Below are 27726 nucleotides of genomic sequence, written 5' to 3'. Positions count from 1 at the left end.
GCCGCCCGGACGCGCGGACGAGCCTCCCACGCCCCGCCCGCTGGGCGCCTCCCGCCGACCTCCGCCCACCCGGGCCTGTCTCACCGCCACATCGCCCCGCCCCGGCAGGCCGCCTGAGCACTCCCATTGGCCGGAGGCCCGGCGGGCGGAGAGCCTATTGGCCGGGAGCTGCTGCTCACCGCACATCCTTCTGGGAGTTGTAGTCTTAGCGTCGCCAGCGAGGCCGCCATTGTCTGGCAGGCAGCGAGTTGGGTGGGTCCCCTGGCGAGGAGTGGTTCTCGGATTTGGGGTCGCCTCGGGCGCCTGTCCCGGCCCGTTCGCCCAGGATGGACCCGCAAGAGGAGGAGGCAGCGGCGCTGATGGGAACGGGGCTGCCGGCGGCCCGACTTCAGGTAACAATAATAATAACAGTAACAACAACAACGGCAGTGGGCCCCGGGCCGAGCGCCTCCCCCAGACTCTGACCATTAAGGCGCGCCGTGAGGCGGCCACGGCTGTTATCCCCCTTTACACGCGGGGAAACTGAGGCACGGACGGGGGCGGAGTCGGGACTCGGACCTGGGCCCGCTGGTCCCCGAGTGCGCATGCTCCCCGGGTTCCGCGCCGCCCCGGGTGCGGAGTGGGGGTCCGTCCAGGGGCTGCCTGGGGCGGGGTCCGGGGCGCCCGCCGTGGGGCGCGGCGCAGGTCACCGGGGGACTGCAGACGGCGGTCGGTGTTTGCGAGGCCATCCGAGAAAGCGCCTTTTCCAAGCTCGGGCGACTCTGGATAAACTGGCCGCCGTTTGTGCTCTCCGTGAAGGGGCGCGTCCCCCTGACAGGAACCCTAAAATAGCCATACTTCTCAAGACGGCTTGGAAATATGCACCACCTGTCTGTTTTTGGTTTGTTTAGGGGGTGTTAGATTATTTCATGTTTAGTGCATAAAATGAGACTATTGATAATCCTGGATTGTGTGTTTTCTGAGGTTTGCTGTTTGAGATTTGCATGACATGTGACCACACTTCAGTTTGCTCTTGTGGGTGGGGCAGAGAGCGAGCAGTAAGAGGCCTGGAGGGAGGTGTGTGTGTTAGCTGTTGCTGTGTAACAAATAACCCAAAGTGCAGTGACCTCGAGCAACAGTAAGTACTACTTCTCAGTTTCTGAGGGTTGGGAATGTTGGAGGGACTGGCTCGTGGTGTCTTCCGAGGTTGCAGTCCATGTGTCTGCTGTCCTATGAAGGCGTGACTGGGGCTGGAGGATGCACTTCCAAGATGGCTCGCTTACGTGGCTGTGGCAGGAGCCTCAGTCTCCCCCTGTGGGCCTCTGTGGAGCTGCCTGAGCTTCCTCACAACACGGCGAGCAGTGGTCCGGGGCAGGGCAAGCTGGAAGCCACGGTGGAAGTCACACTCTCGTTTCCCAGTATCTAGTTGGTTGCACAGGTCAGCGCTGCTCAGTGGAGGAAGGGACCATCTTAGAGGCGGCAGGGACCAGAAGTGGAGGGTCCTGTTGCTGCTGTAGCAAATTGCCACAAAGCTGACGGTTTAAAACAACACATGTTTATGCTCTTGTGGTTCTGGAGGTCAGAACTCCAAAATCAGTTTCTCTGGGCCAAACTCAAGATGTTGGCAGGCTGTACTCCCTCTGGGGCCTCTAGGGGGAATCTCTTCCTTGCCTTTTTTTGTTTCTAGGGCTACATTCCTTGCATTCCTTGGCTGGTGGCCCCTTCCTCCGTCTTCAAAGCGTCAGTGTAGCATCTTGCTTCACCTTTCTCATTGTTGCCTCATGTCCCAGCTCTCCTTGTGCCTCACTCTTAGAAAGACACTGTGATGACATTGGGCCTACCTGAATATTTCAGGATAATCTCAAAATCTTTAAGTTAATCACATCTGCAAAGCCCCATTTGCGTTTAAGGAAACATTCACAGATTCGGTGATTAGGACCTGGATCTCTTTGGGGGCCGGTATTCAGCCTCCCCCAGCCAAGCAAAAGGGTGTTATCCTGTACCCAGAGGCGAGGGGTGATGTAACCAGGAGTGGCGTGGGTGTACGAGAACCCACTCAGCTGAGTGTGGGGATAGGGGAGATGATGAGGGGCCCACCTACAGCAGAGAGAGAAAAGGGAAGCGGGAATGGAGCCCACTGGCCTGGTGCTGGCTGGGGGCCCAGTCAGGCAGCAGAGTTTGCAGAGGAGAGAGTCTGTTCAGGGGAGAGGAGGCCTGCAGGAGTCTGGGGAGGAGCAGCCAGGAGGGTCACGAGATAGCCAAGAGTGGGCTTCTGCAATCACAGGGAGCCCCGAGGGATGTGTGTGATGCTGCTGAGAAGCTCAGCGGCTGGGCAGGCTGGTAATTGGTAACCCGGGCACAGTGGGTGGCATGGGCACGTGGAGGGAGCACAGGTCTGGATGGTGGGTGTTTTGGGTGGGAGGGGAAGATGAAGGAACAGGGGCAGAGACCTCTGTTCCAAACTGTGTTCTCAAACCCACACCACTGCTGCTTGAAACACCCCTCTTCTTGGGAAATAGGATAGTGCTTGCATAATTTTTGTTAGAACCATATTCCACCTGTACTATAATTTCTCTAATATTTTTGTCTTCTCATGTTTTTCCTGAAAATAAACATCCTTTTTAAAAATTGAATTATAACTTACAGAAAAGGGCACAAACCCCAAGTGTACAATTTGGTGAGCTCCCGAAGAGTGGGCACACTCGTGGTCACCACTGTGTCACGAAGTGGAATGTGCCGCTTCCCGGGGTTCCCCACGGGCCCCCTGCAGGGACCCTCTCCTTCCTTCCCAGAGCTAACCGCATTTTGACTTCAGATACCATAGATTGCTTTTTCTGCCTTAAATTTTGCGAATGTGGACGCTTACACGTCTGGTTTCTCTTGTTCATCCTTAGGTTTGTGAGATTTGGCCTAGGCTGTTGGGAGTGTTTGTAAATTGTCTGTTCTCCCTGTTGCGTACTGTTCCACTGGATGAACACACACATCGTATTGAGCCCTTCTACAGCAGAGGTTCATTTGGTTTCTGTCCGGATTTTGGCTATCTAAACAGTACAACTGTCGAGTCACAGGGTTTGTGCAGACAGATTGCACAGGTCCTGCCAGTTTTCCAAATGCGTGGACTTGCGTAGGAGACGTAAGGATGGTTCCTGTGAGCGCGTGAGCTGTGGACTGGTCATGGGAGCATCTTCCCTCTAGAGTGCCGTGCGGGCAGTTCCTAGTGCGGACACGAGACGGCCCACCCCTGGAGCCCCCAGGTTCTGCGTGAGAGCTCGGGTCTCCACGGAGTGTCAAGGCCGCTGCCCGCCCTCACCCCGCACGCTCCAGGCCTGTAGCCTCTTAGCAAAAGTGGCCAGAGCGGCAGCATTCGCCAAACTGTTAGCAGGAGCCAGAGCCCGTGGAAAGTGTTTTTGTTTGTGCTTTTCTGATAACAGCCTAGTTAAAATATAATTCATATTTACAATCAACCCATTTAGAGCACACAATTCATTGTTTTTCAGCATATTCACAGAGTTGTGTAACCATCACCACAATTGATTTTAGAACATTTTCACTTCAAAAAGGAACCCCCATACCCTGTAGATGTCACCCCCCTAATTTTCCCATCCCTCAGCCCTGAGCAACCTGTAAGCTACTCTCTGTCCCTATAGAGTCCTCCTGTTTTGCACATTTCATAGAATATGTGGTCTTTTGTAACTGGCTTCTTTCGTTTGGCATGATGTTTTGGAGGTTCATTTATGTTGTAGCATCTATCCAACTTCCTTCCTGTTTATGCCTGATGGGTATTCCCTTGTGTGGACAGACCACATGTTGTGTGTCCATTCATCTGCTGGTGGACATCTGGACCGCGCCAGCCTTTTAGCTGTTGTGACTAATACTGCAGTGAACACTGGTGGACAAATATCTGTCCCAGCCCCTGCTTTCAGTTATTTCGGGTATATACCTAGAAGTGGGATTGCTGGGTCGTGTGGTAGTTTTCTGTTTAACTTTTTGAGAAGCTGCCAAACTGTTTTCAAAGTACACCATTTTACATCCCACCAGCAGTGACGAGGGTTCCACACTGTCCACATCCTTGTCGTTATTTGACATTTTGATTTTAGCCATCCTAGTGGCTGTGCAGTGGTGTCTCATTGTGGTTTTGATTTCTATTTCTCTGTGACTAATGATGTTGAGCATCTTTTCATGTGCTTATTGGCCATATCTTCTTTGAAGAAATGGCTCTTCAGATCCTTTGCCCATTTTTAATTTTTTTTTTGGGGGGGGGTCTTTTTATTATTGAGTTCTAAGAGTTCTTTATATATTCTAGATACCAGTCCCTTATTGGATGATTTATAAATATTTTCTCCTACTCTCTGAGTTGTCTTTTAGCTTTTCGTGACAGAGTCCTTGGAGGCACAAAAGATGTTGATTTTCTTGAAGTTCAATTGATTTATTTTTTCATTTGTTGTGTGTGCTTTTGGTGTCATATCTAAAAATCTGTTGCTAATTCCAAGGACACAGAGATTACTCCTATGTTTTTATTGTTTTGTTTTCTCTTTTCTTTTTTTTCATTAGAGAAGGTGTAGGTTTACAGAAAAATCATTCAGAAAGTACAGAGTGGCCATAGAACCCCCCCATACAGATACAGTTTTCCCTATTATTAACATTTTGCGTTAGTGCGGTGCCCTTGTTACAATTGATGAAACAAACTTATAATTATACTATTAACTACAGTCCATAGTTTATGTTAATTAGGCTTAATTGTACTGTACAGTTCTATGCGTTTTTAAAATTTTTTATTGTAGTAACATAAATACAACCTAAAATTTCCCATTTTAACCACTTTCAAATATACAATCACATTAATTACATGCACAGTGTCGTTCTGCCATCACCACCGTCCACTACAAAAACTTTTCCTTCACCCCAAGCAGAAACTCTTCCGCTTAAGCGTTAATTCCCCGTTCCTCATCCCCATCCTGGCACTCGGTAACCTGTATTCCAGTTTCTCTCTCTGACTTTGCATACTGTAATTATTTCACAGAAATGAGATCACGCAATATTTGTCCTTTTGCATCTGGCTTAACTCAACATGTTGTCTTCAGGGTTCACTGATATTGTCACATGTATTAAACTTCATTCCTTTTTATAGCTGAATAATGTTCCGTTGTATGTATAGACCACATTTTGTTTGTCCATTCATCTGTTGACGGACGCTTGAGTTGCTTCCGTCTTTTGGCAGTTGTGAACACTGTCGTTATGAACATCAGTGTGCAAGCGTCTATGTTTTCTTCTAAATGTTTTATAGTTTTAGCTCTTACATTTAGGTCTCTGATCCATTTTAAGTTAATTTTCCTATATGGTGTGAGGTAGGGGTCCAACTTCATTCTTTTGCATGTGGCTGTCCAGTTGTCCTGTGGAAGCATTTTATGTCCACTTAATCTACATCCCAGCCCCCAAGGGGTTGATTCTTTATTGACAAGGTTGCTGAGAAGCGGAGCTGGGCATCCGTTCAGTGCCTCTTGGAAAGAAGTGGCAGCACCAGGGCTCTGATCCAGGAGTGTCTGGCTTACAACCATGGCACAGCAGGTGCACCAACGTGTTTTATTTGTGGTTTAAAATTCTTTTAGATATATTGAATCAACTCATAAAAATTGGAAGGCTTCACTTAAATCTCTGACTTAATTTCCAGCTTCTCTCCAAAGATTGGAGGTTTTGACCACTTAGGGCCTGTAGGGCCACGGTCAGTTGATTCTGAGTCCCGGCTGCCCCTTTCCAGCCCCACCACTCCCAGGGGACGTGCACACATGGGATCTCACGTGGCCCATTTCAGTCCGCTGTGAGCCTGCCCAGTCCCCGAAGGCAGGTAAGTTTCTGACCCCAACCATTCAAAGCTTTCTGTGTATTTTTTCATTATACACTTTTTATTTTGAAACACTTTCCAACTTATAGGACAGTTACAAAAATAGTACAAACTCCATGCAGAGAATTCTGACACACACCCCTATACCCACAGATACCCAGACCCATCAATTTAACATTTTGCTGCATTTGCTGATGTCATTCTGTCAGTCTATCTACTTATTAATCCATTTTCTGAACACTTGTATACATCATGCTCCTTGAATGCTTAATACTGCCGTGTCCGTTTCCTAGGGACAAGGACATTCACCTGTGTATCCACCTTACATGCAGTCATTAAGTTTAAGATATTTAACATTGATGAAAAGTTTATGGTTCATATTGCGTTTTTTCCTATGTCCCAATAATGTCCTTTTGAGCCTCCTCTCCTCCCTTGTTAGATCCAGGCCAGGCTCATATTGCCTTTAATTTTCATTGTCTCTTTAGCTGCTCTTTCTTTTTTGGTGTTTTGGGAACATACATACGATGTAAGCTTTCCCATCCCTGCCACTCCCTGGCATACCATTCAGGGGATTCGTCACGTTCGCTGTTGTGCTGCCCACACAGCCTTCCGTTACTAACCCGTCCCCACTCCCCAAACAGAAACCGGGCACTTTGACTCCCCATTCCCCTTGCTCCTGCCCCCTGGCATCTCGTCCTCTAACTTCTGCCTCTGAGCTTGCATTGTAGTTCCATCCTGAACTGTAACAATCTCATTTGCTTTGATACCAACTTAACTTCAATAGTATATATGGACTGTGTTCCTGTCCACCTACCTTTGTGTAGTCTGTCAAAGTTACATGTTTCTACATTATGAGTCCAAAACCGCTGATGGATCATTTTATGCATTTGCCTTTTAAATCCTTTAGGAAGTAAAAAGTAGAGTTACAAACCAAAAATAAAGCAGTACTGGAATTTATATTTACCCATGTCATTACCCTTACCAGGGATCTTTATTTCTTCATGTGGCTTTGATTGACTGTCTATTGTCCTTCCCTACCAACCTGCAGAACTTTCTTTACCATCTCTTGTAGGTCCAGTCTAGTGGAATTCTCTCGCCTTTTGCTTATCTGAGAATGTCTTAATCTCTTCCTCATTTTTGAAAGACAGTTTTGTCAGATGTAGAATTTTTGGTTGGTAAGTTTTGGCTTTCATCACTGTGCTGGTTTGAGTCTATTATGCCCCACCCCCCCAAAAGCCATCTTCCTTAATGCAGTTTTGTGGGGACACTTATTAGTCTTTTGATTAGGGTGGAACCTTTTGATTAGGTTGTTTCCGTGGAGATGTGACCCACTCAGTTGTGGGCGGGAACTCTGATTAGATTATTTCCATGGAGGTGTGACCCTGTCCATTCCAGGGGGGTCTTGATTAGATCACTGGAGTCGTTTAAGAGAGCTCACAGAGAGGAGGAGCTCAGAGAAGCTGAGACAGACATTTTGGAGAGAAACTGAAATACGTAATCCTGAGTTTGCCCCCGGGATAAGCTGAGAGCCAGCATAGACCCAGATGCTTGGAGACACTTGGAGATGCAGGCAGACGTTTGCAGATGCTAAGCTAAGAAATGAAGCCCAGAGTTTGCCCAGAGAAGCTAAGAAAGAACTCCCAGATGCTTAGAAACGCCCCAGGAGAACCAAGCAGAGAGCTAAGAGAAACTAAGACAGAAGCCCAGAGACATTTTGGAGAAAGAACCTGGGAGCAAAGGACCAGTAGACGCCGGCCACGTGCCTTCCCAGCTAACAGAGGTTTCCTGAGCACTATCGGCCTTTCTCCAGCGAAGGCATCCTCTTATTGGTGCCTTAGTTTGGACACTTTTGTGGCCTTAGAACTGTAAAATTGTAACCTATTAAATCCCCTTTATAAAATCTAATCCATTTCTGGTATTTTGCTTAATGGCAGTTTTAGCAAACTGGAACAAGTGCTTTAAATAATGTGCTACCACCGTCTTGCCTCCATGGTTTCCAGTAAGAAATCAGTTCTTATTCTTGTGGAAGCTCCCTGTATGTGGCATATTGCTTCTCTCTTGCAGCCTTCAGAATTCTCTCTATTTTTGGCATCCAAGAGGGTGATTATAAGGTATTGCACTATGGGTCTGTTTGGGTTTATCCAGTTTGGAGTTCATTGAGCATTTTGTTAAATTTGGTTAGTTTTCAACCATTATTTCTTTGAAAATTCTCTCTTCCCTTTTCTTTCTTTCTTCTCCTGGGAGTCCCTCAGTGTGTACTGGAACTCTTGTTGGTGTCCCACGTGTTCTCCACACTCTTCACTTTTCCTCATTCTTTACTCTTTTTGCTCCTCAGACTGGGTGATTTCACTTGTCTTATCTTGAGGTTCACAGATTCTTTCTTCTGCCAGACCCGATCTGCTGTTACACCCCTCTAGGGAAACTTTTATTTCTGTTACTATGATCTTCAGCTCTGTTTGACTCCTTTTCATAATTTCTCTCTTTCTGTTGATACTGTTTTTGTTCATCTATCATTTTCCTGATTTCCTTTAGTTATTTTTCATGTTTTCCCTTAGTTCTTTGAGCATATTTAGGACCTTTTTTTAATGCATTTTTTATTGTGAACTTTAACATATATACATAGCAGTGGTAACTTTCAAAGTACAATTTAACAAGTAGTTGTAGAGCTAATTTCGAACAGTGTTATCGGTTACAGTTCCACCATTTCAGCTTTTCCTTCCAGCTTCTCTAATACCCTAGCATCTAAAAAACATATATATCTGTATCTATCTATGTATCTATATATAGACAGAGATATATACATATAAAGGTTCAGTATTTGTAATCCTTTGTTACATGCTGTCTGGTCTGTTGCTGCTCCTTCCTCTTGTTTAATCACTTTCTAGATCTTCAGGGTGTCTAGGCAGTGAGCACTCCAACTTGTTCACATTGAAAGGGAGTGTTGACAGTATGGGGAAGGGGCTGCGTCGGATTGTTTCTAAAGAGGCTTTTGCCTCTGGGTTTTAGGACTTGTCTGGCATAGGAACACTGGTGCAGTTAAGTTTCTGAGAGATAAAACTTAGTGAGTGTCTCTTTTATGGACTCTCAGGTAGGGACCTAGGTATTTGGGGACTCCTGTTGGTAAGGACATGGCGTACTGTGGCTATTTGGGATATCTAGCTGGAGCTTGCAAAAGAGAAACCTCCAGGATAGTCTCTCAACTCTATTTGAGATCTCTCAGCCACGTAATCTTATAGGACCATTTTTTTAAAAGTCTTTGTCTGGTATGTCCCAGGTCTGGTCTTCCCATTGATGGTTTTTAATATTTTAATATTGTCCTTTGCCTTGTCCATCGCTTCCTGTCTCTTTGTATGTTTTGTAGTCTTTTGTTGAAATTTGGACATATTTTTATTTTAATGTATTATCACTGGAATTTAGATCTGTTCTTTGAGTTTAAAGCAAGCTAATGTTATGACAGCTTTTCTTGAATGCCAGGAGCCAACAGAAGAAAAAGGAGAGAAAGAAATCCCAACCTTTGGGGATTGTTCTCCTTAACAACTTATCCCTGCAGTGAGTTTGGCCTCCCTGATCCTTTCTGCTCTTGCGTCTTGTCCTGGGCCTGCCCTGTGGCCCTGGGAGTTCTCTGTCCACACAAATACAAATGGCCCCTCTTCCCTAGGAAAGTTTCCTCAATGTCCCTGGCACTGTTCTGTAAGTCTTACTGCCAGGAATTCCTTGCTCTGGGCAGCCGCGATCATCTGCTCTCTCCACAGCTGTGAGCTCTTTCTGCAGGCAGGGCACGTAGTGAGACGGCAAGTATGTGACGAGTGTCCTGGTCCAGTCCCTCAGGCTTCCCCAGAGCGATTGTGGATCCCGCTGTGGGTTACTTTGTGGCTCTCACAGGTCCTTAGATCCTCACTGTACAACCCGGACCTGGTGCAGTAGTGCAGTGGGTGCCAGTTCGACCCAGTCACATTCGGAGTTCTGCCCTTCTCAGGACACACGTGTGCCCAACTGCGCCTTCCCCCTTCCCCCTACTGAGAACACCGATGGCAGCGGTCCAGCTGATCAGGACTGTGTGTGACATTTCAGGAGCTGGTGACCTTCCGGGACGTGGCCGTGGACTTCACCCGGGAGGAGTGGGGGCAGCTGGGCCCAGCCCAGAGGACCCTGTACCGCGATGTGATGCTGGAGACCTTCGGGCACCTGCTCTCTGTGGGTAAGGCCGGCTTCCCACACTCACCCTCCTGTCGTGAGTCAGGGCCTCTGCAGGGACGACCTGACCGTGAGCTGGGTTTCAGGGACCTCGGGTTCTCCTTCCCTGTGGGGGGTCTCTGCGCTTTCTTGTCCCAGTGCAAAGCCTTCACCTTGTTGTGAGGCGTCCCCGCGCCTGGCAGGAGGCTGGGGCTGGTTCCTTCTCTCCAGAACAGACCCCCAAGCCTGTGTCTTTCCCTCTTCACAGGGCCAGAGCTTCCCAAACCCGATGTCATCTCCCAGCTGGAGCAAGGGGCTGAACTGTGGGCGGCAGAGAGAGGAACTGCCCGCGGCCACTGTCCAGGTGAGAATATGCCAAGTGGAGCCCCTGCTGGAGACATAGTGCCTAGACAGAGTGCTGGGCTGGGGTCCCTAGGCCCACCCCCAAGTTGGGTGACTCGCTAGGGGGACTTAACAGATTCAGCATGTAGTCGTATGAATGGGGGAGGTTTAGCCTGATGAAAGGATGCAAAGCACAGTCCACAACGAGAAATGGTACATGGCATGAAGTCCAGGGGAACCCAGGCACTCGCTGAGTCACACAGGACACGTGTACCCCCAGCACCCGTGTGTGCCACACGCATCGATGTTGTCTACCGGGAGGCTTCTTACGGCCTCAGCGCCCGGGATTTCCGTTGAAGCTGGGCCTGTAGGCACTTCTGCCTGGCACATAACAAAACTCCAGCCTCCCAGAGAGCAAGCAGGTGTGCAGCATAAATCACATTGTTTGCACCAACAGCTCAGGCACAGTGGGCCACACTAATGTAGGGGTGGTCAGATCCCTCCAGAAATGCAGCTTCCCAGACCCAGCCAAGCCAGCCGGGCCACAGGCCTGTCACAGGGCAGCCGCCGCAGGCCGCTCTGTTAGCGCTGCCCTCACACGTGGCCAGGGCCCTGGCTGGAGTGCTCCCCAGGCACCGTGGCCTCCTCAGTGCTGCTCCCCTTCCCCTGAGCCCGGAGCCTGTTGCCTCTCCTGTTGTCGGCATCCCACCCCTTCTTCCCCTGCTGCCTCCCTTCTTTCCAGATCATTCTCTCTCTCAGCCTTCTCAGTGGGCCCTTTCCACGGGATCCTTTCTGATGTGCGAACTTGTACTTCCTCTTCTCCATTTGTTTCCTATGTGTCCAGCTTCTGTGAACGTGTTCCCCCCAGCTGCAAATAGCTGAAAACCTGGCTAATGTGGCTCAAAAAAGACGCATATATTTTTCTCACAAACCAAGAGGCCCAGAGGTGTTTGCTGCTGATACTGCCTTGATGTATCAGTGATGACAGGCCTGAGGGTCTGTGATTCTCCCGGCCTTTCCTTGGGGTCGCAGTGTGGCTGCTGCAGCTCTACCCATCACATCCATACTCCAGGCAGGAGGAGAGGAAGCAGGAAGAATGATGCCAACCACATCTGTCCCTTTTTTGTCAGAATTCCCAGATATCATCATTTCAGTCTCCTTGATCAGTACTAAGTCACATCCTACAGCCCAACCCCAAACTCTGCTGCTAGAGAGGCTGGCACATTCTGGAAGAAAGGAGCTATGGCCTCCCGGGTGCAGCTCAGCCTTCCACCTGAACACCCTGACACCGTGTGGGGCCTCCTCATCCCACGGGAAAGCAGGCCCCTCCCCAGTAGGGCCCGCCCCGCCCCAGGGCAGAAGTGCGTCTCAGCAGCAGGTGGTGGCAGCCAGGTAGCGTCTCCTCTGAGGTGTCCTGCACCATTTGTGGTGGCCTCCTTCCCAGACTCTTAGCTGTAACTCCTGCCGTTCCGGCCTGTCTCTGGCTTCCACAGCCTGAGTCACAAGTGCGTGGGGTCTGGCTCCTCCTGCCACCATCGTTAGGCCGTGTCGGCTGGAATCTTCTCTTCCTTGGCTGGCGTGACCCCTTCCATGCTCTGCTGCCCTTTCCATTTCTCCATGAACTTCGTGTCTCTTCCGTCCCCTGCGTCCGGGTATCTGGGGGCTCTGTGTTCCCCCCTCTGCTCCTTACTTTCTAAGGTGCTGGATTCCTCCACAGCCCTTTTTCCTCCCGGCTCTGAGATCCTACATTTCCACCCCTTTTACTGGCTGTGGTTGCTGTTACTTCAAACTTGGTTTGTCAGAAACAAGTCCTTGTTGTCCTGGAGATACGCCTTTGTCTGATAGGTTTTATGCTATAAATAAACCCAGGATTTGTTAATGTATTTTTTTGGCCCATAAATATTAAGCAAAATGTCCTGCTTTCCCATGTCAGGGATGTGGGATCAAAAATCATGACAGACAGGCTGTATCAAGAACTTGTCTCCAGACAATTATAAATACTTCAGAAGCAGAAGGCTCTCACAAAGTGTGGTTTTGCTTTCCATTAAAACAAAACATATTTTGTGTCTAATAATTTGTACTAGATTCCTCTGCTGCTGTAACAAATTAACACAAACTTGGTGGCTTGAATCAACCCACATGTCATAGCTCACGGTTCTGGAGGCCAGAAATCCACAGTGAGCTGGCAACGCCAGTTTCTCCTCAAGGCTCCAAGGGAGAATCCGTTTCCTTGCCTCTTCCGGCTGCTAGAGGCGGCCTGTATTCCTTGGCTTGTGGCCCCGTCCTCCATCTTCAAAGCTACACCCCCTGCTTCCATTGTCACGTCCGACTCTGGTCCTTCTGCCCCCTCAGGAGGACCCCTGGGATGCATGGGGCCCGCGCAGATGATCCAGGGCCATCTCCCATCCCAGGGTCCCTCACTTGATCCCACAGGCAGAGTCCCTTTAGCCACGTGAGGTGATGTCTTCACAGATACGGGGATTAGAATGTGAACGTTGAAGAACCATTATTCTGCCTCCCACCTATTTGATTAAAAGAGAGTAATTATTTAAATTTTAAGAAAGGAAAAGAAACCAACCCTCGTCTAGGCACTTTCCCAGTCCCCATGTCTGCCACCGGGGCTGGGGGCCGGGAGATCCTGAGCTCTTCTGAAGGGCCCGTGTCACTCATCTCGCCTGTTTTCTGAAGTTTTCTCCCTGCCATTGCTTGGCTTCACCTCCTGCAGGAAGCTCCCTGGCCAGCTCCAGTCTAAGTTTGTCTCTTGCTCTCTCTGCCAACTGCTTGCCTCTCCTAGCAGGGACACCGTGATCCCAAGTGCTGGCTTGATGATTCTGGTGGTTGGGGCTGAAGGTTGTCGACAGGGCCCTGGGGAGATCCTGGTGGTGGAGTGTTCGGCAGCCCCGGCCGCGCGGGCGCCTGGCTGGATTCACGCGGCAGCCGGGAGCCTGTTGCAGCCTCAGTGCTCTGCTCTCCCCGGCGCCCCCGTCCAGGCCGGGCTTCCTCCCCACTGTGCCGTCAGCCCTCCAGGAACCCAGCCTGTTCTCGCCAACCCGCCCCTTCCACGTGGCCTCAAGTCCACCTCCTCCGAGCCTTGCATCCGCTCTCTTCCCACAGGCTATGCCTCCTTGGCCAGCTCGGTCATAATGTTACGTTTACTCTCCAGCAATATCCTCGGTGTTGTCTCTCAGCCAGCCTCCCGGCGTGGCTCTCAGCACAGGGCATGTAGCCCCACCCTCGCTCCTCCAGCGTTTCTGGTAGGGGAGACTGGGATTTTAGAAATGGATGTGGGCGCCAGGCCGGATGACGCTGAGCAGGAAATCTCGGCTGGGGGGCCGGGGGCAGGCGACAGTGCCTGCAGCTCAGAGCCCAGCGGGGGTGAGGTGGGCGGGAGTCGAGGTTGGGTCGGTGAGGGGTGGGGAAGGCACAGGGCGCAGAGGGGCGTCTGCCCTCGGGAGGACTTGGCTTCCGCCCGGAGTGAGCAGACAACTGATGGGAGCGTGTGTGTGTGATTTGGGTGTAGCCATGTGTTTTGGGTTTATGTGTTTTGTTTTGATTTTGCTTACAACTTTGCTGAGATATGATTGATATACCTTACAATTCACCCTTAAAAGTGTACAATTCACTGGTTTCTATTATATTCACAGGGTACCACAACCATCGCCACTCTAATTCCAGAACATTTTCATTCCCACAAAAGAAATTCCGTACCCTTGAGCAGTCATCCCATTTTCTCTCCCCACCGTCCTTGGCATCCACTGATGGACTCTCTGTGGATCTGCCTTTTCTGGACATTTCACATCAGTGGAATCATAACAATATTTGTCCTTTTGTGCCTGGCTTCTTTCACTCAGCATTGTGTCTTCGAGGTTCATCCATGTCGTAGCTTGTATCAGTACTTTATTTATTCCTTTTTTAAAAAAAAAATATATTTTTAGAATGGTCTTATATTTACAGAAAATTTAAGCAGATAACAGATACTGAGAGTTCCCCTCCACCCACCTCCACCCCACGCAGTTTCCCGTTACTAACGTCTGACATCAGTGTGGTGCGTCTGTTACAGTCAGTGAACTAGACTGATGCACCGTTGTTACCTAAGGTCCGTATTTTAGTCAGATTCCCTGTTTTTCTCCCAGGATCCCGTCTTGTCTCCTTAGTGTCTCCTTAGGCCCCCCTTGTCAGTCACGGTCTCCGGCTTCCCTGTGTCTAATGGCCTTGACGGTGTGGGGAAGAGCTGGTCGGGGTGTGGGTGTCCCGCTGTTGCCTCGTGGTTAGACGTGTGTGGGGACTTGGGAGGAAGACCAGGGCCAGGTGCCGCCTGCTCCCGTCCTGTCCAGGGCACAGGCTGCAGCGTGACTCATCTGTGTTGCTGTTGTCCCCAGTCACCTGGCTGAGGCTGCGTCTGTTTGGTTTCTCCACTGTCAAGTTACCTTTTTCCCCTTTCCCTACTGTAGCCTTTGGAAGGAAGTTGCCATGCACAGCCCACACTTGAGGAATAGGGAATTACACTTTCTTTTTTTTTTTTTGGCTGAATTTAAAATACATACCGTATTTTGTTTATTTGTTGATTGGTTGATGGGCATTGGTCATTTCCACTTTTTGGCTATCGTGAACAGTGCTGCTGTGAACATTTGTGTACAAGTTTTTAGGTGGACTGACCTGTGGTTTTGCAAAACCCCTGGGTGCTGGATGAATGCATGTTGTGGAGAAAACTCAAGTGGGGGAGGGGGCTGGAGGGGGCTGGAGGGGGCTGGAGGGCAAGGAAGCCAGACCCTGTGGTCACAGGACAGTGACACCTCCCAGGCAGGGCCACATCCTGATCTGCTGTCCCTCACCTGGCAGAAGGGACTTCACAGGTGGAGTAAGTTAAGGATCTTGAGATGGGAAGATTATCCTGGATCATAAAATAGGCCTGATGTAATAACCAGGGCCCTTATCATGAAGGAAGTAGAGTCAGAGTCAGCGAATATTTTAGAAGCAGGGGTCACAGTCAGAGATTTAAAGATGCTCTGCTTCTGGCACTGAGCATGAGGGAAGGGGTCAGAGAATGCTAGAAGCTGGAAAGGCAGGGTTCTCCCCTGTAGCTTCCAGAAGGATCACGGCCCTGCCAACACCTTCATTTTAGAGCTGCTGACCTCTAAAACTGTAAAATAATAAATTTACATTGTTTTAAGCCTCTGAGTTTGTGATAATTTGTTAAAGCAGCAATAGAAAACAAATACACCCCCATTTTGTTGCATTGTAAGGAGGTGGAAAGCTTGTGCTTGCCTGGAATGTAATCTTGTTCTGGAAGGTTCTGAGTCCAGGGCACTGGTGCTCCAAGTTGTCCTAAAGCCTCGATGATGCCTCCACTTGGGTCTCTCACCCGCATATCAAACATAGCTTGTCCGGAACCTAATTCATTCTCTCCCAAAGCCTGTCTTTCATTGCTTTGTTTATTATCTGTCTCCCCAACTAGGATGTCGGCTCCTGAAGGCAGGGTTTTCCTCTCTTGTGTTCACTGATTTATTCCCATGATCTAGGTCACCGGTCAGCAAACATTGTCAATAAAGGGCCAGGTAATAAATACTTCAGGTGTTATGAGCCATCTTTGTTTTCTATTGCTGACGTACAATTTACCATAGACTTAGCAACTTATAGCAACACATGTTTATTATCTTGCAGTTCTGTTGGTCACAAGTCCAGATTGGCTCAACTAGTTTCTCTGTCCAGATCTCACAAGGCCAAAGTCATGGCTGAGCTGGGTTCTTATCAAGAAGCTCTGTGAAGAGTCCATGTCCTGGCTCATTTGGATTTTGGGTGGAATTGAGTTCTGTGCAGTCCTAGGCTCAGATCCCTGTGTCTTCGTAGACTGTAACTAAGGTCATTCTTAGCTTCTGGAGGCTGCCCGCATTCCTGCCTCGGGGCCCCCTCGCCACCAAAGCCAGCCACAGCAGCTAGTTCTGAATTTCTGACCCCTTCCTCCTCGTCTCTCCTCTGCCTCCCCCTTCTGCCTCTGTCTCTGACTCTTCTGCTCGTGTGAGTACATTGGGCCCACCCAGATAATCCAGAATAATCTCCCTATTTTAAGGTCAGTTGATTATGACCTAAATTCCATTTGCAAATTCCCTGCTCATCAGTACCCAGATTAACATTTGATTGAGTAGCCAGGGAATGGGGATCTTGGGGGACATCTTTAGAATTCTGCTTGTCTGTTACAACTCCTACTTCACTACTGCCAATGCCGCCGCCGCCACTGCCTCCTCCTCCTCCTCCTCCTTTTACAGCCCTTTAAATTAATCAAAAGCCATTCACAGCTTGAGGGTCATATAAAAGCATGCCATAGTTTGCCAACCCCTGATCTAGACAAGACCCACAACGGGTGCTCAAAAATTATTTGTTGAATGAATGAATGAGTGATGCCATGTTTTAGGAAGGGGCACGTGGTGTTAGCCTAAGAACAGAATTGAGATTTGCCTGGAGGCAAGACAAGTAATTAGGTTTCTAGGTTAGTCCTTTGGGCCCAAGATCTGGAGGGCTTCTCTGCCTCTTCTTGTTTTTTTTCCTCAATCTCTCAGAACTTTGTTTTCTTTCAGGCTGGGAGACTAGACCTGAAGGCCAAGTGACTCCCAAGGAGCAGGAACTTCCAGAAGAAGAGTTGTCCCATGTCATTGAAGGAGAAGGGGTCCTGAGGGATGCTTCCCAGCCCCCTACATTAGGGGAGGACTGGAAAGATGAGGGCCAGGTAGAGGCACTCAGGAAGGACCAGGATGATTTGAGGCAAGTGGAATTTGGCCTTAAAGAAGCACTAATTCAAGACGGAGACTACAGAAGTCCCAGACTCGAGGATAACTGTGTCCTGAATTCAAACCTAATTCCATTAGAAGAGATCTCTAAGAGAAAATATCTCTGTACCCACGACTCACATGTTACAAGTTTGGAACATAACTCAAGCTTAGTCAATCAACAGACAGGCTCCTCAGAGAAACAACCCTTTGAAAACAAGGACTGTAGCAAAGCTTTTGATCAAGGCATTCAAGTTTTGCAGTTTGCAAGAAGTCAGGTACAGGATAAACCCTACAAATGTACTGACTGTGGTAAATCTTTTAACCATAATGCACACCTCACAGTACATAAGAGGATCCATACAGGAGAGAGACCTTACATGTGCAAAGAGTGTGGGAAAGCCTTCAGCCAGAACTCGTCCCTTGTTCAACATGAGCGAATCCACACAGGAGACAAACCCTATAAATGTGCTGAATGTGGGAAGTCTTTCTGCCACAGTACACACCTTACCGTACATCGGAGAATTCACACGGGAGAGAAGCCTTATGAGTGCCAGGACTGTGGAAGGGCCTTCAACCAAAATTCATCCCTTGGCCGCCATAAGAGAACACACACTGGAGAGAAGCCCTACACATGCAGTGTGTGTGGGAAATCCTTCTCGCGAACCACTTGCCTTTTCCTTCATCTGAGAACACATACCGAGGAGAGGCCCTATGAGTGTAATCACTGTGGGAAAGGCTTCAGGCACAGCTCCTCCCTGGCTCAACATCAGAGGAAGCATGTTGGTGAGAAGCCCTATGAATGCCGCCAGAGGCTGATCTTTGAGCAGACGTCAGCTTTAATGAAACATGAGTGGGGGGAAGCCCTTGGCTGCAGCCCATCTTTGAGTCAAGAAGAGAGGACTCACCAGGGTGACAGACCCTTTAAATGTAACCAGTGTGGGAAATGTTTCATCCAGAGCTCTCACCTCATCCGACATCAGGTAACTCACACGAGAGAGGAGTCCCGTGGTTGTAAACAACGTGAACAAACCTTTAGGCGGAGCTTGCACGCCATCCGACATCAGTCCACACGTTCAGAAGAGAACCCTGGGGGTGGAACAGAGGCAGCACAGCCTGCAAGCAGAGCTCTCGCCTTGTTTGACATCCATGAAATCATCCAAGAGAAAAATCCCGTGCATGTTATTGGTGTGGAAGAACCTTCTATTGGCACGTCCATGTTATTTGACATCAGAGAATCTACATAGGCAAGAAACCCTCCAGATGACTTTTGCACCACAAGTCCAAGCATGTGGTAAGTCCACATAACTGTATTCGTGGAAAGGGAGGCTGAGAGGAGAGATGCCGAAAGTGACCTCTGATTTCTTAAGGAAATGGTGCTTCCCAGACACCCAAGGGTGGTTCCCTAACTTATCCAATCTAGTGCCCCCTTTGACAGCAGGTGTTTTCAGATGTTTCTTGGGTCATCCCATAATGAGTTCACAGGTGACAGCCTACACCCATGTGTCATGTCAAGAGATCAGTATACAGCCTTGTTTTGTAAAGGTTAATTAAAATGGAAGTAGTTTATGCTTTTGTAAAGGATAATTAAAATGGAAGTCATCCTGTTGGAGTAATGTGTATGAGTTGATGCAGCATCTCACCATGTAACGTGTGGGCCCAGTTACACCCGGAGACCTGGGACAATAGCCTGTTGCTATCCAAGGAGATACCTAGTGAATAACTCTTGGAAAAGTATGGAAAACAGAATGCCATCGCATTTCTGGAAAATTCTATGTGAATTCTAACCATGCAGGAATTACTTTGTATTTAAATGTAAGGTTAGTTAAGGTCTCAGTTCACACATTACAAACAGGTTGTTTCAGCGAAGTACCCGGTGCACCGACGACGGTTCTGTGCTTCGCGGTCACTGGAGCTACTTGGCTCCCGCCCACAACACGGCAGCCACGAATGCCGCAGTCATGTGACCAGGCACCCCTGGGAGACTCCACAGCGGTCCCTGGGGTCGGTGCACCTCCTGCTGAAAACACTGCCTTAGAGCGGCCGGCGTCGCTGCGAGCCCGCGGTTCTGAGCTTGGGGGCGCTACCCCAGGGGACTGCGAGAGACACACTACTGACGCCCAGTGGTTGAAGCCGGGAGTGCCTCTGCGCTTTCCGCGGCGTTCAGGGCTGTCGCCAACAGGAACCGCCAGGCGCCCGTGTCCTCAGTGCCACCGCCGAGAAGCCCCGGGTGCCGCCAGCACGGCTCTGTGGCGGCCTTCGTCTGCCCTCGGTCGGTGGACTGCTCAGGGCTGTGCCAACAGTCCTGTGAATTTGATTTCAATGAGTGGTATGCTTAGCTCGTTTATACTCAACAAATGCTTCAGCAGTTCTTTCCCTATTTTGCAACACCATCATTTTTATGAAGAAAGAAAGGGAATCCACCTATTTTTCTGAATCTAGTTTTCCACAATTTATTGTGGAAATTTTAAACATAAATAATGTATTTTCACCAGTATCCCACCTCCCCGCCTTTCTTCTGCCCTTGGATTATTTTCACATCAGTCACAGGCATCATTTTTTTCATTCCTTACTGCAATAGGTATGTCTAAAAGGCAAGGACTTTTTTTTTTTTTTTTTTTTTTTTTAATGTATCCATGTTGGGCCATGGGGACCAAACCATTTTCATAACCATTCTGAGACTCGTTTGCCTTTTTTGCCACGTTGACGTTTGCACTGTTGGTGCAAAAGCAGCAGCACTGTGGTTACTGTTTGTGTTCTTCACCGGTGTACACATGCAGTTAAACAAACAAAGGCCAGTTTAAGAGTGTCTGTGATGAAGCAGGAAAAAACGCCAATTTTATTAAATCTTAAAAAAAAAAAAAAAAACAACATCACCAGTATCACATATCAAACCTGCAGTGTTTGGATATTTCTGAATGTCTTGAAAATTTTCCTTGTTCTCCATTTGTTTTCTTCTAATCACTCTATACGAGGTCCCTGCAACCTCTTTGTTTTCAGTCTTTTATTTGTTGAAAAAAGCAGAATCACTGAAATTTTGCCCCCGTGCCCAAGCTTGCCCGTCAGACCTGCTGTGTCTGGTGGATGACTTCTGATGAGCTGCCGTGTGCCTCGGGTCTGCTGAGGGGCTTTGTAGGGCACACGTGACTCCCCTGCTCTCTTCGTTCCCCCCGTTACGTGGGGTCTCCTTAGGAGGACCAGAGGCCTTTCAGCTGTCAATGTCAGGAAAAGCCACACTTCTGAGAAAATGGTGTATTTTTCTAGAGAGAAGGAAATTTATGGGCCCACACCTTAAAGCTTCAGCTTAGTCATTGCATCGCTTTCCTTCAATTTTTCTCCTGAGTTTAAAAAAAAAAAAAATGTTTTCTGTCCTTTGTTCGTGCTGCCCTTGATATAAAAAAAGAGTATTGTGCATCAAGTTGTGATCCTTGGTGTCTCATAGCACAAAGGATATAAATAAAACCCAAGGGTGTCAACCTACCTACTTTACCCTAAAATGAAGCAAATCAGGGTCTGTCCGTAAGCCATAGCTTATGGCCAAATACCTGTCCCACTGGGACCCTAAGTCATATGTCCATGCACAGCTCTAAGCAGCTCACTCTTTCATTTGGTGTTCCCACAACAGTTGCATTCCAGTGACATTAAATATATACCCTAAACTTCAAAAATTGAAGGAAAGTTGATCACAGTACATGTCAGCATGTAAAAATAGGTCCCTAAAAATACACCACAGTAGAATTGGAATTCTTTGATTGGCAGGGCAAAGCGTTGAAGGGAAAACTCTCATTCCTGGAAAAATGCAACTGTGGTCCTAATGACTGTGTCAGTATAGTTGAGCATCAGAACCTACTACCAAAACTTCATATGTCCATTTTTGTTCTTTGGATATTGTCTTAGTTTCCCAGCTGTGATTACGAATACCATGGAATGGGTTGGCTTAGACAGTGGGAATTTTTTGTCTCATGGTTTTGAGACTCAGATTAGTCCAAGATCGAGGTGTCAGCAAGGCAATGCTCTCTCTGAAGGCTGTGGCGTTCCGGGGCTGGCTGCCCGTAACCCTTGGGCCTTGGCTGTCCTCTCACGTGGCAGTGCCTTCTCCTTCCTCTTCTGGGTTCCCGCCGGCTTCCAGCTCCTGCTCCTCCACATGGGCTTAAGACCCGACCTCATTCAGTGGGGCCACACCTTATCTACAAATACCATCTTTAAAAGGTTTTATTTACTACATCTTTAAAAAAAGTTTTATTTACTCACCCACAGGCAGGAATTAAAATTAAGGACGTGGTATTTTTCTGGGGCACATAGTTCAACCTGCCACAGACGCCGTGAGTGTCTCCACTGGGGCAGAGCCGGCTCCCAGGAAGTCCAGAGCCTGTACTGCTGAGGCTCCCCAAGACCCCGCGAGCCCGGGGTTCATTTCTCTGCACCCACCTTCCCTCCGGGGGAGTCCTTACGTGTTTCCCTTGTCAGCTCTCACTTCCACGGCAGCGGTGCCTTCCGCTTCAGCCTTAGCAGAGACCCTTGCCATTTACATCACCAAGAAAAGGTGCATCTTCAGACAGTGCCTCAATAACAGCTCTATGAAGTGTCATTACCCCATTTTACAGATGAGGAGACCAAGGCACAGCATGATTCAGCAACTCGCCCAAGGTTACACAGCCAGAAAGTGGTGGAGCCAGATGTTAAAGTCAGTACCTATCTTCCAGTGGCTTAAACAGATTGAGCTTTGTTCAAAGTTGGTCTTTTTGGTGGCTTGGCTATGTCAGAGCCCGTGTTTGCTGCACAGGGACTGCGGAGAGACCGCTGCGGCTCCTCGCTGTCCGTGCAGTAAGCCTGGGAGGAGGGGGCAAGGCAGGGCAACCCTCCTCCCTGATGAGGAGAGAGCCTTTCCCAGAGCCCCCAGCAGATCCCACTTGTGCCTCGCTGCCCAGGACTGGGCCCCAGCTCCACCCCTAACGACAGGGGCGTGGAAAGCTAGGCTGCGGCTTCTCTGACCTCTCTAGAGGGGACGGGAGGAGAGCAGGGTCCTGGAAGGGAGGTGATGGGGGGTGACCACAGCATCTGCCACGTTTCTCCTCTGGCGACCTGAAAGAATCCCCCATGTTCTCCGTCTCCGTGGTACCAGCTCACACCCAGACCCCTCTGCTCTGCCCCTGCTGCCCACAGAAGCCGCGGGGACCACCCTCCCATTGCCACTCCGCCCTCCTGCGCGCTGGGAGCCACACTCTAATGGGTTCCTTCCTCCGCCTCTGTAGGCTTCTCTTCCTCACCTCTTAAATGTTGGGGTTCCCAGGGCATGGCCGGGGGGCCCATTTTGTGCTCCCACACCGTCCTGGGTGGTCTCGTGCACTCCTGTGGCTTTGTGCCGTGGATTCCTAAATCTCTGCCACGTTCCGAGCTTCAGGCCCACCCAGCACCTGGCAGCTGCGGGCCTCCCCCTCGGGCTTTTCCAGTCCAAACCCGGCCTTCTCCCTCGGGTCCCTTCCAGGGTGGAATGTCCCCCCGCCTTCCTGACCCCCGCCCACCTTAGCCGTCCTCGTGGTTTCTCCATCTGGGCACCTCGGCTCTGCTCACTGCCTCCCTCCACTGCCGCAGGACCGCTTCCCAATGGCGGCCACCAGTGGCTGCCTCCCCCGCCCGGGGTTTTCCCCAGTCTCTCACCAGCCCAGCCCACCCCACATCATCTCTGCCCCTTGTACCATGTCCCTCCAGCCTCATTCAACTCACTTTAAATCCTCTAAAGCACCTCCAAGCGTCCCTGTTGCCTCTGGGCCTTTGCACACACTGTGCCTTCTGTTGGGAACACCTCCCGCCCCTCTCCTTGGCTGGCTCGGCCGTGGGTGGACATCCCCGTCCCGCTGTGGTTAGGGAGCCCTGCTGTGCCCTCAGGAGGAGGCTTCGCCACACTCCCAGTCACGCCTTCTCTGCTTGTGACTGCTTCCGCAGTTGTCGGGGTCTGGAGGGCACTGGGGGCTCAGGTCTCAGGGAGCCTCTCCCTCCCCCAGGACAGTCTGGCTTGGGCTTCCCCGGCGCTCGACAGATACTGAGTAAGTGAAATCAGGAACTGGCCAACACATGAGACACAACTGGCAAGTTTAACGCAAGGGAAAAAGAGAAAGCACAAGAGCACATTAAGGAAAAGGAAGGTGAGCTAGGACCGTAAGGGGAAGACTTTTTAAAACTTATACATTGCTTAAAAGTTTCTTTTAATTTTAAGAAGAGTAGTTGCAGTTTTATTGTTAGTAAGTTTGAAAATCTAGATAAGTTGATGTTTTTTCCCTGGGAAATACAGTTGGTCAAAATCAAGATGTCAAAACCATGGTGAGAGCATAAACAGGAGAGCTTGGGGAGGGCACCCGGAGCTCCCTCGTGCGCTCACTGCTGTCGTCTCCCAGGCGCTGGCCGGCGTGTGACCCTCCACAGGTCATCCCGGGCTGTCCCGGGCAGCGCGCCGCAGTGCACAGCACCCACCCTCATTCAGAGCTGCAGTTCACAGGGCCGGGCGTGCCGGCACCTTGGTGGGCAGAAATGTATCGAAAGCAAGAGAAAAAAGGTGGAATTAGGCTTGCTCTGGAAGCAGAAATTTCACCTGACCTGTAGCCTGTTCCTGTGTCGGCTGGAGACGGAGAGTGGGGTAGGGGCTTAAGGGGGTAGGGGGGTCAGAAACACCACCATCACTAACAAGTGAACATCCTTTTGTGAAAAAGGACATCTGCTCCAGCAGGAAATTGATGAATACTAATCAATCAACTCTTGCTCCTACCATATAAGGATGGTTCAGCATTATGAAATACAGTCATGTGCTTTACAATAGTAGATTAAGAAAAGAAAAGTCCTATGGTCATTCATGTCAGTAGAAGCCAGAAAGACATTCCACAAAATTCAGAATCCATTGATCAAAGAAAGCCTCAATAAACAAGGAGTAGACAAAACCCCCAATCGGCCGATAAAGAGCTTCTGAAACAAGCAGCATCGTCTTCAGAGGGAACAACCACAGATTTTCTCAGTGAAGCCCGGCGAGGGCAAGGCCACCGCGGCGTCGGTGCTGAGAGGCACCAAGAAGTCTTCCCCCATCTTGTGGGTCCTGCCCCCTCTGAAGTCACAGCGGCCACGAGGGTCGTTCTGGCCGATCGCACACGAGCAGAAGGGACCTGTGTTGCTTTGAAGAGTCCAGCTGTGAGCAGCACGTCCCTGGCTGCCTCGGAGGTCGGGGCCGTGCCTGTGAGAGGTGTCCACACCCACCTGGGAGCCTGGGTGGCTTGTGAGCAGAGCCCTCCTGCCTTCCCGGGAGAGATGAGTACCGTGAGGGAGAGAGACACTCCCGTTGCCTCAGCCATGAAGTTTGGGGGTTGTTATTGCAGCACAACATAACCTGTACTGACAGATACGATTCTGTGTCATCCCCACCTTATGGATGTTGAAACAAGGCCCCAAGAGACAAAGTGACACCACAATGCGGTCGCAGTTGACTCGTCTGGGGGGGGGAGGTGGCGGCCGGTTGCCAAATTCTAGGCTCTTAGGATTGCTTGGAGGGTACCGGCGGCGGGGGCTCTTTCCCGGAGGCGAGGGCGAGGCGGGGGACTGGGCCCGGTCCCCGGCGTAGGCGTGCAAAGTATGGAGGGCGGCGAGAAAGGAACAGGCGGGACACGGTTCTTTTAGGGTGAAGAAGCCAAGAGAGTTTATTAGGGGAGAGTACAAGCTTATATTGGGTGTTTAGAGGGCGGGGTAGCTGTAGAGGTTAAAGGCTTGGATTGGTTCTGAGAGGGCGCGGAGGTTGATTGAAAAGGGGCGAGAGTTGCTCCGGTAACGGTGTCTGGCAACAATGTATGCGCACTGGTGGTGATGGGAGTTGCACTGGCAACGGGGAGTGTCCGGGCAAGATAAGGGGGTGGGGAAAAGGCGGTTCCCTCCGGCAAGCCTCCCCTAACAGTGGTATTTTGGGTGAGGAAATGGGGCCTGCCTCTGGCCTCACTTTCCCAGGCCCGGGGGGCTGTGGAGGGCGCTGTCGCCCGTGCCCACCACCCTCCCCAGGGGCTGATCAGGTCCCCCAGCCCAGGCCCGCCAAGTTGAAGCACGTAATCAGTGTCCCGCACCACAATGCTGAGGTAAGAGGCCAAGCCAGGGCTTGAACCAGGCACTTCTGACCAATCCAAGTAACATCGGGTTGTCAGCAACCCTGGAAGCCAGGTGGGCTGCCGTGCCTCCTCGCTGCCTCCACGGAACAATCAGCCAGTCCGGGAGGGGTCGTGTTTTCTCCGTCCTCCAAGTGGACACTGGGTGGGTGGGGGACTGCAGCCCCACTGGGAAAACCAGAAACAGGTGCTTCCTTTGCCGGCACTCGACCCTCCCCCAACTAAAATGAACAGGTAACAGAGACTTTACAAATTGTCTATGTGTGATTTCAATTTACCTCTTCTAAATGTAATATTTCCACCATCTTCTGATTGCCTTGTAGATGTTTTTGAAACAAAGCCAGTCAAGAGACATCTCAGGGAAAATTAGTATAAATTAGGAAAAATACACAATTTTATCCGTTTATAAAGGTAATGCAAATTCTTTGTAGAAAAACCTGGAAAATACACCAAAGTATGAAATTTTATTTAAAATTCTCTGTACTTTCACCATCCAGAGATAGTCATTATCATTAAGATTTTGCTAATTTTCCTTGCATTGCTCTTAAAATTTAGACTTGTGTCTATACAAACACCTACATAAAGTGTACACTTATACACAAACACATGTAATTTTATTCTGTTTAGAAAATTAGAATAATTTCTAGTGCTGCTCTTGTTACAAGTGCTTCTTACTATATCTTGAGAATTTTCCCCCGACAATGAATTTCACGTATCTTTTTAAAGTATCTTTCAGGAGGATTATCGCAATGTGCCCTCTATCCAGCATTTCACCAGCCTCGAGTGCTCTAAAAAGAAAAAAAAAAGAGCACATTTCAGGTGGGAGCATAAACCGATAGGCCTCTGCCCAGGCAGTCTGGCAGTCACTGTCAAAATGACAATTGCACGAACTGTTTGTCCCAGCAAGCCTGCTGCTGGGATGGAATCCTGCGCAGACTGTGTTTGTACGTGGTTTTCATTATGGTATTTATTTTTAAAGTAAAACATTAAAAATAACCTCAACATCCATCATTGGGAGCTGGGTAAGTAATTTTGATGGAATGGAGAACTACACAGCCTTACAAATGGAAACTATGTACTATCGTGGGAAAGAGCTGTAAGATACATTGTAAGTGAAAACAAGCAAGATGCAAAACTGGATATTATGTTTCCATTTGTGTAAAGAGCAAATATCTATATATAAATGTGTGTGTTATATTCTTGTAAACAAATATCTCTGGAAGCATTCAGAATAATCAGGCACAGTCTTGCCCTTAGGGAGGGAGACTGAGTGGGAGTGGGGGAGTGGGGAACAGAGGTGAGAAGTAATTTCCACTCCATATCTTTTTATGCCTTTGGAATTTTGAAACATGTAAAAGTAATACCAATTTACAAATTAAATAAAAATCTCAACTCTCAAAATAAGTTTCATCATGTTTCATTGTTTATTGTCTGCCTCCTCCCAGTGGAATGCCCATGTCAGCAGGATTCTGTGCACTGGTCACATGTATTTTATAGACACGTGTATGTGCTAGTTGACAGAACCAGGTAAGCGTAAAATGCCTCAGCTTCATGATGATACCAAGACAGAAGTTAAGATAGAGTTTCTGGGAAGATGGTTGTAATGCCCATCTCCATTTCCAAGGTATTGTTTTTTAAATACCTGTATCAATCAAATTATGAGATCCCCTTCCCCCAGATATGGCCAAAAGCCAAGTCTTCCATCTCCCTGAATGTCCTCAGGTGTTCAGGTTGTTTATGCAAAGGACAACTGGGAAAAAATCTGCAACCCTTCTGAACAGTCTCACTTAGGTCTCCTGTGAGGAGATCGTCCAGAGTGCACTGTCCAACATGGTGGCAACTAGCCACCTCGGACTATTTAGATGTAAATTTAAATTAAGTTCAGAGTTCTGTTTTGCAGTCACATTAGCCACATTTCTTCTGCTCAGTAGTCACAAGAAAGTTCTGTTGGCAGCACTGGTCTAGAGGTGGGTGACTGACAAGGGCATATTTTTAAATAAACTTTGTGATCATCTGACTTAGGGAAGAGGAAAGGGTGATTTCAGGTCAGCCTGCAGATTAGGGGTCTGCTTCTCCTGTTTTGCTTTATCTTGAAAAGCAGCAGCCCAGGTCACAGAGGCTTTCCACTGGGAGATGAAGTTTTCATTTTCCCTTAATTACGGAGATGACTGCGTCAAACAGGACCTGCTTCTAATGCCTAGAGTCATCATGGATAGACAGAAAAATGAATGTACAGGGGCATTCACTGCATTGCCTAAGTAGTTCAATTTTCAGCAAAAGGCAAGGAGTTAAAGATTATGGTGATCTCATAGAATGGAACACTATGTAGTCATTAAAAAGGGAGGAAAAAGCCAGTAGTTTTCCCAGAATGTTTAATGAGGTGGGAAGTGTTCAGATCCGTGGGAAAAAATAGGAGTGTGTAAAATACTCTGATTTTCTTTCAAGTTTCAAGTACTCCATATAGGAAGATATTTTGGAAATCAGGTGTAGTTTCATGATGTCA

General features: G+C 49.0%; 1 protein-coding gene across 3 annotated transcripts; it reads left to right on the top strand.

Annotated features, from left to right (window-relative positions):
• The first annotated feature begins 247 nt into the window (after positions 1 to 247).
• ZNF8 (zinc finger protein 8) lies at positions 248 to 26832 on the top strand. Of its 3 annotated transcripts, none has more exons than XR_005214275.1 (5): positions 248 to 392; positions 9890 to 10016; positions 10260 to 10355; positions 16906 to 18639; positions 18677 to 19686. XR_005214275.1 is itself a non-coding variant. In XM_037818932.1 (5 exons), exons 1-4 carry the CDS (start codon positions 327 to 329, stop codon positions 18339 to 18341), a joined length of 1725 nt encoding a protein of 574 aa, XP_037674860.1. In that variant the 5' UTR covers positions 248 to 326; the 3' UTR covers positions 18342 to 18388; positions 25950 to 26832. The 3 variants fall into 3 exon arrangements, 2 of the variants coding, with proteins under 2 accessions (XP_037674860.1, XP_037674859.1); XM_037818932.1 differs by lacking the exon at positions 18677 to 19686 and adding an exon at positions 25950 to 26832 and having other exon boundaries at positions 16906 to 18388; XM_037818931.1 differs by having other exon boundaries at positions 16906 to 19686.
• Positions 26833 to 27726: the final 894 nt, after the last annotated feature.

The sequence above is a fragment of the Choloepus didactylus genome, chromosome 27 (assembly GCF_015220235.1).
Source record: "Choloepus didactylus isolate mChoDid1 chromosome 27, mChoDid1.pri, whole genome shotgun sequence".
Taxonomy (NCBI): domain Eukaryota; kingdom Metazoa; phylum Chordata; class Mammalia; order Pilosa; family Megalonychidae; genus Choloepus; species Choloepus didactylus.
The sequence above is the reverse complement of the archived record's forward strand: the minus strand, read 5'-3'. Positions and strand labels throughout refer to the sequence as shown.

Excerpts from the sequence above, each read along its gene's own strand:
- ZNF8 (XM_037818932.1), top strand. The coding sequence starts at position 327 with ATGGACCCGCAAGAGGAGGAGGCAGCGGCGCTGATGGGAACGGGGCTG. Across the intron at positions 393-9,889 it reads TGCCGGCGGCCCGACTTCAG|GAGCTGGTGACCTTCCGGGA; the intron begins GTAACAATAATA and ends GTGACATTTCAG. Across the intron at positions 10,356-16,905 it reads TGCCCGCGGCCACTGTCCAG|GCTGGGAGACTAGACCTGAA; the intron begins GTGAGAATATGC and ends GTTTTCTTTCAG.